This window comes from Polypterus senegalus, chromosome 8 (assembly GCF_016835505.1).
Source record: "Polypterus senegalus isolate Bchr_013 chromosome 8, ASM1683550v1, whole genome shotgun sequence".
Lineage (NCBI taxonomy): Eukaryota > Metazoa > Chordata > Cladistia > Polypteriformes > Polypteridae > Polypterus > Polypterus senegalus.
This window is the reverse complement of record NC_053161.1, coordinates 137,616,546-137,632,453: the sequence shown is the minus strand read 5'-3', so window position 1 is coordinate 137,632,453 and position 15,908 is coordinate 137,616,546. Positions and strand designations below refer to the sequence as shown.

The following is a 15,908-nucleotide window of genomic DNA, read 5'->3' as shown; positions in this document are numbered from 1 at the left end:
CATTTACTATTCTACCGTGTTTTGCGTAGAGCGTGACTTCATTCTTCTCCACGTCCATACTTGAGGCTAATAACATTAGAAAAGTTTTAATACATTTCAGTTTTTCCTGTTCTTGCATTTGATTATTTTCATAACCTGTTCAGTGTTTGTATGCTTCTGCAAAGGCATCATACAGTACTGAATATATGATGGCTCTACTACAGAGACTCAGCATTTCCCAGGAACTTGAACAAATCTAAAACTTAAATGACTCTATAATCATCCATCACAATTTAAATGTAGGTATAAAATCTCAAAACCATTTCCCACTAAAAAAAATAATTTGATTTTAGTAATCATCTCCAGATTAGAAAGGATGTCTAATATATAGGATCCAATAAATGCAATAAATTTATAAGTTAATTAAAAAAAATCTTTAAAACGTTTGTTCAAAGTGTAATTAGCCTCAGAACATCTTGATCCTATGCAGTTTGCCCATCAGACACATTCAGGAGTGGAGGATACTCTGATCATCATGCTGCACAGAGCCTACTCCCACTTGGACAAAGCTGGCACCACTGAATCATGGTCTTTGACTTTTTCAGTGCTTTTAACACCATTCTGTCCCTACAATCACCCGGATCATGAACTACCTGACAAACACACAGCAGTTTGTGAGGCTGAGGGACTGTGTGACAGAAATGGTGGTGTGTAATGCTGGAGCATCTTTGGGAAATGTCCCGTCCCCCTTTCTGTTTACCCTCTACAGAGCTGACTTCCAACACAAAACACCAGCGCTTGCTGCCTACAGAAATTTTCAGATGACTTGTCCATTGCTGCCTTAATAATGGAGATGAGTCAGAGTACAGCCCATAGTAGCCAGTGTGGTGTTCGATGCTTCAGTCTCCTGGGGAAGCATTAAAAAGCACAATGCATGAACAAACTAATCAGGGAAGACTACTCCATCACCAGACAAACCCTAGGCACACTGGAAGCTGCTGTTTACAAGAGGATGATGGGAAAATTGGACGTCATTATGAAAAATTCCCTCCAGGAGGCACTCTCTTGGATCACATTCAGCTACAGGCTGTGCTAAGAAGTGCCTCTGGGGGTCTTTTCTGGCCACTGCTATCAGGCAATTCAATGCTTCCACTCAATTTATTTGTTAAGTTTATTTATTTACTGATCAATTGATTAGCTTTATTATCTGTTCTGTGAGTCTGTATCCTTGCTTTTTATGTTTCTGCTGCTGTTTGCATTTGAATTTCCTCATGGGATTAATAAAGTTTATCTAATCTAATTCAATGATTTTAATGGTAAAATGGTGCACAAGTTGAATGATGCTGACCTACAAGAAAGAACTATTGATAAACATTTTCGGGTTATGTTGACAGAATATTCATATCTTCTAGGTACCAAGAGTCCATCTTTAGACCTTAGTATTGTATAAAAACAAAAACATTTGACAATTAAACAAACTATTAAGTCCCGCGACCCTGTTCAGGATAAGTGGGCTAAGAAAATGGTATGGTAGAAATTGTTTAGTTACATTGTCAAATAGGAACATTTTAATCAACATGAGTAGAGCACTTGAGAGACTACACTTGGTACACTGTACAATTCCTGTCACCCCCATACAAAATGTGTCTTTGTTGTAGTCCAACTTTTTTTAATCTTAATACAAATTCTTTATTGTATTAAAGGGCATACTCTGTTTAAAATACAGTTTACACAATCTCATGTTTTGTAGTAGGGGCACAAAACAGTACTATGCATGTACTTGGGAACGTCAATAGACATGCAAATTGTGTGTTTGCTATAAAGGGAAACTTGGTTATATTCAAGCTGAGCAAAAATCAATAAGGTACACATCCTTCTTTCAAATATGAATAGGATAAGGGAAGAAATGTTCTTTAGAATTTACCTAAGAGTAAGTCCAAGAGTTCTCATTCAGCTTTTCAAAGACATTGATGCAGTCAGATATGGTAGATTTCTTCACCAAGTGAAGTTTGCTGCAAATTTGAAAGAAGTGCATTCAAGAGTGAAACCAAAGAATGCATGCAGTTGGGTAGAAAACCCTGAGAAGGAGCGCATGGCTGACATTTGTAAAGGCTGAACAGGGTCACTTAAGCTGAGCAAAGTGAGGAAGATATAGTGATCCGATGCTTAGGGGCTCTCACTTAAGTCCGGGGAGAAGCAGTGGGAGCCGAAGGAGTAAGGTTTGGCGCCCGCCATGCTGGGAGCCTGTAATGGCAGCATGGGCCTAAGCCCATTTCAAAGGTTGGCTGTGTCTCTCAAAAGTATTCCATTTGAAGTAAGCAGAGGAGATGTCAAGTTTTTACAAGGAGGCATCTGGATTGGAATTTTTAGAACTGTTTCCTGCCATGTGTTTTAACCTCATTTTAATAGAATCTAGAATTTATTTGGCCATTTTAATCTCAATTTTTTTGGCAGCTGGTTTTATTTTGGATTATTTATTGACTCTTTCAATCATTGAACTTTTGAAGCACTGAATCAATTTGCACCAAACCCTTCCTGACTTTGTGTACCCTCATTTATCTGGCTCATCCAATGTTATTGACAGTTCCAAGTTCAAGTGGCTACTAATTAGAATCCAAATCCTAATTTTAAAACAATATGTATACATTGATAAGGCTTTTTTTTTGCAATGATCTAAATGGTATTATAGAATTAAAAACATGCACTCATTTCTGTCACAAGTATTTCAATCTGATTCTCAAGGGTTGGATGCTAAATTCTTGGCTAATCTATCGAGGTTCAGCTCCCCTGCTGGCGCTCATACAGCTTGGCTTCATTCAATATTAAGACATACAGGTTGGAAGCTCAATGCAGGTCGACAGATTCCTCGAAATCAGTGATGTTTAACCTAAGGATTGTGAACGCTAAGGACAACATTCTGTAAACAGATTGGATGATGGCTGAAATTCTGCACCTTCTTTTACAAACACAGTCAAGGAGTGCAAGAAATCAATGGAGTGAAAACGACTTTCCCAGAAATTAAAGTGAAGTAATGGCAAGGGGAAATCCCTGTTTTCCTTTCTGGCAAAATTTGAGTGCTTAGGTTTAGAAGCACAGATGATTTACAATGACAGGGAAGAAGAGATTCACACATCCTGAAGTTAAATTTGCCAGGAGTGATACTTCTTCTGTAGTGGAGTGGAAAAGGACAATCACATTATTACTGCACAAGCATGACTGAGGAGCAGTAGAAAAAATTACTACAGTTCTAACCACAATAACGCAGCAGTAAGGCTTTCTCGGATAATCTCAGTAAACATGTAATTAATGAATAGGAGGTAAAAATTAAAACCCACAAGTTTGTTAATTTATTAATCAGTTTCCAAATATGACAAGTTCTGAAAATTTAAATTAAAGGCTTGTCTAAAAGCTCCACCCTTACATTGGTAAAACAAACTAGCAAAAACACTCTAGATACTTCTTTCTACAGACTGGCAGAATGATGGGAAAAAACCCTAAAAAGACAACTAAACCATTTGTTTTCATAAGAATCAATCTTTACTTACGTTTATCACATTTTGGTCCATATTTGATGGGACTGGAACAGTACTGGCAACGAGATCCTCTGAAATTTTCCCCACATATGCACGTACCATTGCCACTAATACCATCTATGCACTGCAAACAATAATCAATAAAAATAAGTGAAAGTTACATCTCTTTTAGTAAAGGTTTGTTAATCATTAATTCATTTTTGAGCAACTACTGCAGCCTTTACTGAGAAAACAATCAACATCTTAGTCATAGTCACTTAGTATTTTCCATCAAGAAAGTTTCCAGATATTTTCCTGATACTTCCCAGTTACACACTAGTGTTTGCTTAATGAAATGTTAACCATTACATAATTACTGCTTATAATCTTTATTAATTTTACCATTAAAGTGTGTGTGTGTGTTTTTTTTTACATGTACTTGCGATTAAACAAATAAAAAATGACTGAAAGAAGGATTAGAATAATTGACCACTGAGGTTATGCCAGATACCTTTCCAAATATTGAAGTGCAGTGAGTAAAAAATGTCTTTATGAAATGAAAAGGTAATTGCAGTGGTCAAGCAACTACAGGTGAGAGGCATGGCAGGAGACAATAATCAGAAAGTGGCTAAAGCTGTTTTTCCTCTTGTGAGACACACCAATACTAGAAAATGCTTCTCCATCCTTGCTCCAAAGCTGTGAAATGATTTTATTCCGGGTATTTGAGCTGTTACCTGACCATTTCCAGAACAGGGGTTGTTGAATCCACCTGGGCACGGACTGCAGTCCTCACCATAAAACCCATCACAGCATTTTTGAATCTGTCAATACAAAAGACAAGTATAGCGTCTATACATTTTTTAATTTCTCTTACTTTCTAATTCTGGTTTATGCTAATAATAAATAATCAAGCCAACTATAAAGAAGATGGATTCACCAGCGTGGGTTTCCTTTAAGTATAATCCCTCCTGGGCTCGTTCATTTTCCTATCCAAGTTAAAGTCTTTTCTGCATTAAGCACCTACAGTACATTCAGTAAACTCCTAAGTGAAAGCAAGATCTGTTTTTTTATAAAATGACTGAATGAAATTTTGCCATTAATTTTTACTATCATGGATATAATGAATATTCTACTGTTCTTTGGAAAGTTCAGTATTTTTATTGAAGCCAAGTACATCTTAATGGCCCATTTTAATTAGAGCTGAAAATTCAGCCTCTTAGTTACAATCATCCTTATTACTGAGACAAACTGTATGCATATTACCGAAGACTCTCTGTAATGAAGGATTACCTTGACTTTTTGGCATCTGAGTCACAAGATGCATTATATAATCCTATTCCATTTATTCCTCAAATGGAATTAACATCAATAAAATAACCATGGAATATTCAAAACTTAATCAGCTGGTTCCTTTAAGCCACTAGCCCACAAGCTCGGATGCTGTGCAAACCACACCTCAACTTTCAAGCTTTAAATTCACTTACCGTTCTTGTTTCATTGCAATATTTAGCACATCCAGTTGCTGGAACAGTCACTCCTAAGAGTTTCATAGTGTATGAGCAGCCTCTCCTAAAGCTATTCTGCATCAGAAGACAAAGAGTGCAGTCAGCAGACATTTGTGACAAGCATGGCTCTGCTTAAGTATGCATTTGGAGAGATTGGAAAAAGATTCTACTGGTAGCTTTGTTTTAGTAGCAAGTATATGGGTGGTTTATTTAAAAAAAAAGTATGGTTCCCACAAGAAACGACAACAAAATGAAGCGTTAATGACTGATCCTAGAGTATTGTTATTTAATGTCTTCTATGCCCCATCTAATTTACAACTTAGAATTTTTTTCTATTACTTCTCAAGCATATGTTACAATTTTTTTCTCCCCATTTACAAAAACACCAAACTACTACTGGTAATGTCAGTATAAAGAAATCTAAGTGCCCTCTGATTTACACAAGGGCCAGAATTCATGAAATTAGAACATTAGAACAATCTAGATGAGAACGGGCCTTTCAGCCCAACAAAGCTCACCAGTCCTATCCACTTAATTCTTCCAAAATAACATCAAGTTGAGTTTTAATGGTCGCTAAAGTTCTACTGTCTACCACACTACATGCTTATTCCAAGTGTCTAGGGTTCTCTATGTGAAGACAAACTTCCTAATGTTTGTGCAAAATTCACCCTTAACAAGTTTCCAACTGTGTCCCTGTGTTTTCGATGAACTCACTTTAAAGTAACAGTACTCTAGAGGAGGCCTCACCAGTGTGTTATAAAGCTTGAGCAGAACCTCCATGGACTTGTATTCTACACATTATGCTATATAATCTAACATTCTGTTAGCCTTCTTAATGGCTTCTAAACATTGTCTGGCTGGTGACAGTGAGGAGTCCACTGTGACTCCTAAATCCTTCTCATAAGGTGTACTTTCAATTTTCAGACCACCTAGTGTGTATTTTAACCTAACATTTTTACTTCCTACATGTAATACGTTACATTTACTGACATTAAATTTCATCTGCCACAAATCTTCCCAAGTCTGTATGTTGTCTAAATCCCTCTGTAATGATTTCACAGATTCCAGATTATCTGCCAGTCCACCTAGCTTGGTATTATCTGCAAACTTAACCAGCTTGTTACTTACAGTTTATTCTCATCCAAATCATTTATATATTCTAAAAATGGCAGCAGTCCTCGCACTGACCTATTAGGGACACCACTCTTAACATTACCGATTTCAGATCAGGTTACTCGCACCATAAACCTCTGCTTCCTGCGTCGGCATCTACAAACAACACCCTGAACTCCTACTTATTTTAGCTTGATGCCCAACCTACCCTGTGAGATCTCTCATATCAAATGCTTTCTGAAAGTCAAGATAAATAATATCATATGCACCATTTTGATGAGATGCACTAAAATTTGAATACTGGGAGCCACAGTGGGGTGCTTATCACAATAAATAATACTAATAAACAAAGACATGACAGTGGAAAATGTGCTGAATCTGTTCAGTATTGTAGGTGATTACAAGCAGATGGAAGCTCGATTAGTCCTATCAGAAGAATGATCATCAGACAATTTTACTTTACTCCTCAGCACAGATAATTTCACAAGGACAAATCCAAGTTTTCAAAGTTTTATACAATTATTGCACCAAAATAGAAACATGTACATACAAGGGCAACTGTCACACTAAGTACTCTGGAAATTTGTAAATGGCAAAAAAAATCACTGTCGTTATTGTTAAATTTGGATTATTAGTTGAATGTAAAAAATACATTTTCTTTTATTTACATTTTTGAGTGTCACACGGTAATGATTACCCACCTCCATGTCTATTGCACCATCTGCTGAAAGTGAGGTCATCATTATCTGGTGCTTGTATGCACAGGTTGATGGTTGGAGTTATGGAGAACCTTCTTATTTAAGGATGAACTTCATATTACAGTTGATGACACATACAATATGTAATTTTAAGCTTTGCATTAGGGGTCTGGTGGAAATTTACTAAAAGGGAAGTCTACAAATCGAATGGTAAGTAAGCACTGCGTCTCCTATTCACCGTAACTCACACCAGCCCAATAGAAAGCTGATAAATACCCTAACCTGAATATATCTATTGTTAGTAAAGCAAATACTGTAGATGCAAATTTATAACAAATACAAGGGGTTCATATCCAATCATCTATCCACTATTTGAATGTGCTCTTCAATAAACATTTTGATGGATCTCATGGCATCAAGGGAAAAGTAGGAACTAACACTAGATGCGGCATCATAGGACACATTTACACAGATATGTAGTGTTAGTTATATCATGACATGACATTGTGCTCTAGTCCAGTTAAAAATATTGGGGAACTAGAGCATCAGTAAAAAGCAGGAGCCAACCCGAATCATTTCATCAACGGATATATGTTTTGTAGCTCTACAGAGTTATTCAGGTATACCTCACTGCTGACTTCCATGTTGCCTATACAGAATGCTAAAAAATCCAGTGCCACACTGTTTGTTTTGTTTTAGAGAGGACAGTCTCAGTCTGAGTAAACTAGAGAGGGATTTTTGTGCAAAACTGTGGGAAAGAAAAGAAGCCAGATGATTTTTATTTTTGTATTTTTTTGGTACTCAGAACACTGTATTAATCCCCAAGGGAAATGATCTTTTTGGCTGACCTTTGGAGGGTCAGAGCGCAGGGTTAGCCATAGTACATCACCCCTGGAGCAATTGTAAGGTTAAGGGCCTTGCTCACAAGCCCAATGGAGTAGGATACTGCTGGCAGTAGCAGGATTTTGAACTGGCAACCTTCCAGGTACCAGTGCAGATCCTTAGCTACAGAGCCACCACTCCACCTTATGTTCATGTTATTTCTGAATTCTTGCTATTATGTGGTGTGTCATCAAAGGCTTTACTATATTTGTGTCTTATATTATTGAAAAATAAAGAGTCTATAGTCTGCTGCATCCCCCCCCCCCAAGATAGCTCTTCATGTAAAGCATGCTAATCCCAATGCAAATTATAGTTGTGTAAATGATATTGTACAGTATGTTTGCTCTCTACTCAGCCAGAAAAATGATTATTTTAAATTGAGCTTGATGTCCTCTAATTACAAATAGACCTCAGCATTAGGTTGAATAATGCACTTTTATGTGATATGTTTTATAGCTTGGTTCTAAATGGCTTGGGATCCATCCATGCATATCTGTGTAGTTGATAGGCCCATTTTTGTCATAGTAGGATTTTGGCAGAATAGCATGTTGTTCAACCTCCTGATGAGTTTGCAACTGATTTCACTTTAATGCACAAAAAAAGCCTATACAATATTAGACCTTTCAGTTAGTCTTGCATAAAAAGAAAAATTGAATTTGGTTCATTGATTCCAAAGAGGTTGTGGCAGACACGATGAGGGACAAACAAGAGATAAATTGAGATAAAAATTCATTGGACAATAATTTAGAATATCAGGGGAGATCTACCACTGATATTATAGTATATGGGTATTAGAAGACAAAAAAGAACATTTCAAAGCAATCAACAGGTAAAAGATCACAACATTAAAAGAACAGCAAGTCTTCCTGGCAACTGCTTAAACTACATAGCTACAGGACTTGTTGAAACACCAAACTGGTAGATTTGCCTTACGTACATTTTAGCATTTACTTCGTTTTGATATTCATTACTCAGGGGAATACAAGGTAGGTCAAAATACTCAGTGGGATGTCAGTTTAAATTATATCCTCCAAATGTAATACTTTTCTTATCTAATCAGCTCTACTGACAATCAAATCACTTAGTCATTGCAAAGTACATTATTTTTATAATAATTCAATTGCCACTTACTGTTGGTATGCCTGATGGACAGGAGGTACGGGTGACCGTTGCACAACTCACACAAGTGCTCTGAAAAGAAAGACACTACAGTCTGCCCAAGATAATGCAAATGATGAAAACAGGCAATGCATAGCATAAAGAGTACTGTATTTTGGAAAATTATGCATGAACATGTCCCAGTACACAGGACAATCTTCTGAAGTTAGGGCTTTAGGTGTTTTAAACAGCAAAAAGGGCTCATGCATAATTTAAATTATAGTTAAATTATAAAAAACCTAAAAAAGTTCTTTGCACTATACTAATTGAAGGGTCAACTGAAAAAAAGCTTCACTAGGGAAAGAAGGTTACCATTGTCAACTTAGACACGTGAACATCGCATCGGTGAGGTAGGATGGGAACAACTGATGATGGAATGAGGACACCGTCAAGTGAATAAAGACGGCCATTATTGGCTTCGACGTCAGCTTCAAGGATAATCTCCCCATTAACAAGTATTTGACCCTGCAGAGAAGAAAGTATTCACTGAGGCATTATGAAGTTGAAAAACTGAAATTATAGCCAAGCATCAGTGACTATTAGTATCCATCCATTCATTCACCCATTCATTATTAAATATTATCAAAATAGGAATGGAATATAGAGTAAACATATAAATATAATCTTAAATCTAATATACAAACGTCTACGCGTGGAAGTGTGTGTATCTGTCTGTCCAGCCCGGAAGTGCGAAGCTACGGCATGAAGCTCAAAGAAAGTGACTTTGTCACCAAAGCGAAACCACCGAGAAAAGGGAAACTCGCTAATACACAAGCAAGGCGAGCATGTCAGCAAAGCGAAACCTCCGAGGAGAGAGAACCTCACTTTGCCGCTAATGCACAACCAAAGTGATTGATTGCTTGAAGTGCCAGAATCCATGGTTTGTAGGAGCCCAGGCTTTTTACAGCTAGTTTGATGTATAATCCTCTTGTGAACTATGATTTTACCAGTGAAACAATTTATTTACTGGACAGACATTTTTTTTATAAAAATAATAAAAAGAAAATCTGGCAAAAAAAATGTATAATGCAAGCAGAAACACTACACACAAATGGAGGAAAAACACAAATCCAAGTAAATGAAGTAAACAACTCCTATAAGATAAACTGTTGTGTGTGTTTGTGTGTGTGTGTCCTGTCTCTATGAGCAATCTGATTGGCCAGTTTGACTTTGGTGTGAGTAATCAGTTTGGTTTTGGTGACACGATCAAAAGAGGATATGTATGTATAAGACAAACAAGAAGGAATAAAGGCATAGGAGGCATGCTGAGAGCCACAGTCAAAGACAGTGAAGTATAAAAGCAAACCGGAAGCAAGCAAGTCACGTCAAAATGAAAGATTCTGAGAAGCAGGCGTTACTGGAATGCACTCAACAGAGGAAGCACCAGTCAAGACAGATTCAGACATGAGGGTATACTGAGGAAAGTGGCTGAAAGTACACATACTGCAAGAGGTATCAAAAATGTAACAATTTATTCAGTTCAATGCTAATGGAGAAAACATATAAAACCATTTTAATAAAAGAATAATTGAATTATGTACTGTAATTATAGTTCACATTATGTGTAATCCTTTGCCAAAAGCTCAAAGTGTCAGGGGTCCATATGTCAGTAGTAACTGTTGCAACCAATAATTAAACTGATCTTGATTTGGACAATTTTAGCTCTGGAGGGTAAGTATCCACAGACTCTTCAAATTAAACAGGGAGATCATCAGAGGACGCAAAACCTAAACCTAATAACATTTTAACAGGTGAACATTTTTGTGGTTTCTGTAAGTGCCCACTAAATAAAATCCCTGCACTTTCCCCACAGCAACTATCCAACAAAGAAAAAACAACTTACTAGCCACAGAAAAAAAAACATCTTACTAGCCATGCTACCAGCAAGACAGTTTTGAATGTATTGTTAATATCTAAGTGAAAAGGAGTCAATACATTGAATGAGAACACATTTGTCGCCGCACACTTTTGTCAGTGCCCTATTGTTGGTGATGTTTTGTTGCACTAATAAATCATGACACCATATCAACATGAGGATTTTCAATATTTTTAGAACACTCTAGACGAGAACAGGCCATTCAGCCCAACAAAGCTCGCCAGTCCTATCCACTTAATTCTTCAAAGAAAACATCAAGTCGAGATCTGAAAGTCCCTAATGTCTTACTGTCTACCACACTACTTGGTAGCTCATTCCAAGTGTCTATCGTTCTTTGTGTAAAGAACAGCGTCCTAATGCTTGTGTGAAATTTACCCTTAACAAGTTTCCAACTGTGTCCCTGTGTTCTTGATGAACTCATTTTAAAATACAAGTCTCGATCCACTGTACTAATTCCCTTCATAATTTTAAACACTTCAATCATGTCACCTCTTAATCTTCTTTTCCTTAAACTGTAAAGGCTCAGCTCTTTTAATCCTTCCTCATAATTCACCCCCTGTAGCCCTGGAATCAGCGTAGTTGCTCTTCTCTGGACCTTTTCTAGTGCTGCTATGTCCTTTTTGTAGCCTGGAGACCAAAACTGCACAAAGTACTCAAGATGAGGCCTCACCAGTGCATTATAAAGGTTGAGCATAACCTCCTTGGACTTGTACTCCACAGATCGTGCTATATAACCTAACATTCTGTTAGCCTTCTTAATGGCTTCTGAACACTGTCGGGAAGTTGATAGCTTGGAGTCCACTATGACTCCTAAATCCTTCTCAAAAGGTGTACTCTCGATTTTCCGACCGCCCATTGTGTATTCAAACCTAATATTTTTACTTCCTATGTGTAATACTTTACATTTACTGACATTAAATTTCATCTGCCACAAATCTGCCCAAGCCTGTATGCTATCCAAGTCCTTCTGTAATGATATAACGGATTCCAAATTATCTGCTAATCCACCTATCTTGGTATCATCTGCAAACTTAACCAGCTTGTTACTTATATTCCTATATAAATCATTTATATATTCCTATCTAAATAATTTATATCATTTATATACTGTATATATATTTATTATATATTTGTGACATATCTTTATAAAAATGGCAAAAGCTATTCAACTAAGTCAGTTTATTATACATTTTTAGAGTCCCATGCATGGAAAAGACTGGAGGTCTAACAAATGAAATTGTAGTGCTGCCATGTTACCATGACCAAAGAGTTTTTTTTTCTTGAATGTTGCCCAGGTTCATAATAAAAGAGAATGGTGCCCCAGAGAGCTGCTAGTATTCAGTAAGACGAGTTGCGAACCTCTGAGTTTGACTGCATCTCCTGCTGCAGTGGGACCTCCTGATAGAGTAACCATTTACTGGGGAAATAATCTAGTTTCCTGTTTACAGATGTACTAAGGGAGAGGCTAATTTCACATTGTGAGAGTGGAAGACAAAGTGCAGAGCACGCAAGGAGCAGCTCTCATTGTGGAGGAAGAATCTAGCATTTTTCTACTGGTAGATCAAGAAACTGTGCAAGACTGGGAATGTAATCTCAGGTCTTACTAATAGCACAATATCATGTATATGTCTCGTGGATCTTACGAGTTGCTGTGGTTATATTGTTATAATTAATTTTAAAAAATATACACACCCGTTATATGGTATATCAAATTTTGTGAAATTTTAAAGTGTTGGCTATCAGACTGAAAAGACAGCTGAGCACTGACATAGTCTTCAATTATCTTTTACTCATAACCATGACAGTTAAGGAATGTGGACATTAGGCAAAATAAGTTTCATTGTCAAAGAATTATATAAACCAAAAACAACCAAGCAACTTGTACATAGCTACCGTACAGGCTCTTATGCAATTATTAAAAGGTTCTGCTCCCTGTTCTTTTGTAAGTAATTCATATCTTTATATCTACCAGATCATATACACATGTACACTTGGGGGATAACTTCAGAGCTCCTTTTGATGGTAATTTTACTCTGAGCCACGGGGTGGCTGCATATTTAACTACCTCTCTTCTTTCTTCCTCTGCAGATCAGAAGACCTCTGACATTACTTCTGGTTTCCGACCTCCTAGACCCACACCTTCCATTTGCTCATCTTCATAACTGGCTACACTGCCATCTGGAGACCGTCAATAGAAGACTCCCATCTGAAAAGAAGTTCCTCTTGAACTGCATGTTATTTTCTTTTGTCTTATTTCATCAGTTATTCGGGGACACCCCGGTGCCCCCAATTCTTTACAGTCTCTTTTTGTGCTTTATTCTATATAATACACAGTATTCAGTAGTTAACAGTACAGATCGAGTCTGTGGCTTAGGGGAAGGTTCACATGTAAACAGTGGGAGAAGGATTTGAGAATGACACAATGGCACATTTTGCCCTCAGCTAGGAAAACGAGACCACAGAAGAACCCCAATAACCCACCTCTGTTGCCTCCTCTCCAGTCCTTCCAGCACAGAATTAGAGAGCAGCCAAAAGATACCACAATTTGCAAGAGAGTCAAGTGAGAGGAAGAAACGCTGGGCCAGACATTTGACTTGTCTAATTAAAGCCTGTTTTTCAGATACCCCAGATCTTCATGATATAAAGCTATTTTGTAAAACAGTAAAGAAACACATGTAATGATGAGTTGAATAGTTGTTTTCATAATAGATGTGTTGAGTTTGTTGTTGCATGTAACGTCTCTCTTTACAATTTGTTTATGGGTAATTATCTCCCCATCAATATTTTGTGGTGTAAAGCAGCATGGTAGGTGACTAGTGCTTTTTTAAAAACATGCCAGTGAATAGAAAGTGCAACATATTGTATTCAAAGAGAATTTTTCACTTTAGTATTAAAATTCTGAAAGGGAATACCATCAACTGATGTATCAGTAATTCAAACCCATCCCTAAAAAGTGCTGCAGGTCATTTTGTTAGCAGGATTACAGAAAAACAGATAGAGACATAGAAAAACTGTATTATGTTGTTTTAAAAAGCAATAAAAGCAGAGAAAAAATTAATTCTACTGTACATTGAAAAATATTGTACACTTTTTCTAAATTGTGGAATTAATTTTTATTCTTTTCTTTACATATTTTTTACATTGTGTAATTGATTTTCATTCTTAACTTTATCAGGGCTATGTATAACTATCCATCCATCCATTACCCCATCCGCGATATCCTAACTACAGGGTCACGGGGGTCTGCCGGAGCCAATCACAGGTAACACAGGGCACAAGGCAGGAAACAAACCCTGGGCAGGGCGCCAGCCCACCGCAGTATGTATAACTAGTAATCATTAAAACAATTGTTGAACATGCTTCATTGCTGCAAGCCTTCTAGCCATTCTCAGTCGTACACATTACATTTTTGTGTTTTTTCCTCCATTCTTGCTCTATCTTCAGTAGGATATAGCAGTTTAATATGACAAAGGAGTGGCTAAGCACTTATATAATACTATTATTATTTGATTTTTTTTTATTTATTCCTTTTCCAAAACTACTTATTCCATTACAGAGCCATATTGAGCACAGTATTGAGACCATTTACTGTACTTGGTGCCAGTCCATCACTGGCTACACTTACTCACACCTACTATATTCACTTTGGTAATAAAAGGAATCCACTTTTACCACTGCTTCTCTTTTGCAAGCACATTACAATAGTAATACAGTTAGTAATGGTATGTTTAATTTAAATGAACATCCCTTATACCTCAGGTACATTATCTGAAGAAAAAATGCATGTCAAAAAGCTAAAAGGGGATAACAGTGTCACGAATGTGCGTCTGTGGATCACCCTCAGGGATCCTTTAAGGTATTTGGTATCAGCCCGGGTCAAGAAGGGGTGTTGTTGCTAATCATGCCCTCTCCTATTTCTCCCTCAGCCACTGAGAAGATGGCCAGTGAGGACACCTGACTCCGCCCCTTCCAGTTTCCCAGCTATAAATCACAGGGTCAGTGGAAGGAGGAATCACACTGCGAACACAGCATGACACAGACGGAGCTCCTGTGAAGTTAAGGAAAGATAATATGAAGCCTGACTGGGGCTGTTTTGTTTTGATTTACTTTGTTGTCTCTGCACCATTGGGCACTTGCAATTTTCGTTAATACTGAAAAGAAGTAAATAGGGACAACTGGGTTGGTGCCCCAACATTTCGTTGCCTGGGACATGGTATTCCACACTCATCCACAGCAATGTGAAGGGCTTTGTATTTGAGCAGAGCAATTTTATAACAAAGTAGCTGAAATACACAGCATTACCCAGGACGAAAATAAAGTGTTTTTTTTTAATTGTTTGAGAAAAATATAATTGAAAAAAAAAAACTCAACTTCAAAATTAAAAATAAATTAACAAACAATGAAGACTCACTAATGTGCTTGTCTTGCAGTCTTGTATGTATGTTATCATCCAATCGATGCTCAGAACAGGTCAACGCTATTTAATTTCAAAAGCAACAGGTGGTGCTCAAACATAAAGAATGCTGGGAGTCACCTCCAGTTCACTCTCTGGTGGTCGTTCTGAGTGTCAACTGGATGATAACATGCATACAAAACCGTGAGATCACCCCCCACCCTACCCAGAAGGGGGTGGGTTACGGTTGATTTCACACTGCAGTATTTTTAGTCGACCATTGAGAAACATGTACCAAGTTTCATGAAAATCGCTCCAGCCGTTCAGAGGTGATGCTAGAACATACACACACACACACACACATACATTGACTTTTTATATACCGTATATACAGTAGATGAGCTAACTGTTATTTAACCAATGGAGAAATATGCTATAATGCAGCTATAATTTGAAACTTTGTCTTTGTCATCCTCTTGTAAAGCAAGCATTGGTTGAAGAATTGAATTCTGTATGCTCAAATTGGAGAGATAATATTAAGCAAATCAACAAAAAGGTAATTTAATGCTTACACTGCTTGTAACGTTGAATGTTAGAACCTGGTTCGCTATTGTCGTTGTCTGAGGAGATGTGACTATGCTGGTGACATCAAGCTAAGTTTGGGGGAAAAAAAGACATGGGAAAAGCTTTTAGAGAGAAATCATTTCAAAACATGAAAAAATAAATTCGGTCAAGATAAATCTTGCATGCTAGGAAGATTTATGACATAAAAGGACAATAAGGGACATTTAA

At 37.2% G+C, this 15,908-nt stretch overlaps 1 protein-coding gene across 2 annotated transcripts in view; it reads right to left on the bottom strand.

Annotated features, from left to right (window-relative positions):
- stab2 (stabilin 2) overlaps nt 1–15,908 on the bottom strand; it is a 247,856-nt gene that overhangs the window by 141,560 nt on the left and 90,388 nt on the right. For both annotated transcript variants that reach the window (XM_039761804.1, XM_039761805.1), the window contains exons 17-22: nt 15,689–15,769; nt 9,160–9,312; nt 8,821–8,880; nt 4,976–5,071; nt 4,226–4,312; nt 3,525–3,636 (exon numbers count right to left, since the gene is read on the bottom strand). In XM_039761804.1, coding sequence (XP_039617738.1) covers nt 3,525–3,636; nt 4,226–4,312; nt 4,976–5,071; nt 8,821–8,880; nt 9,160–9,312; nt 15,689–15,769 — 589 coding nt within the window. The remainder of the gene's footprint in view (nt 1–3,524; nt 3,637–4,225; nt 4,313–4,975; nt 5,072–8,820; nt 8,881–9,159; nt 9,313–15,688; nt 15,770–15,908) is intronic.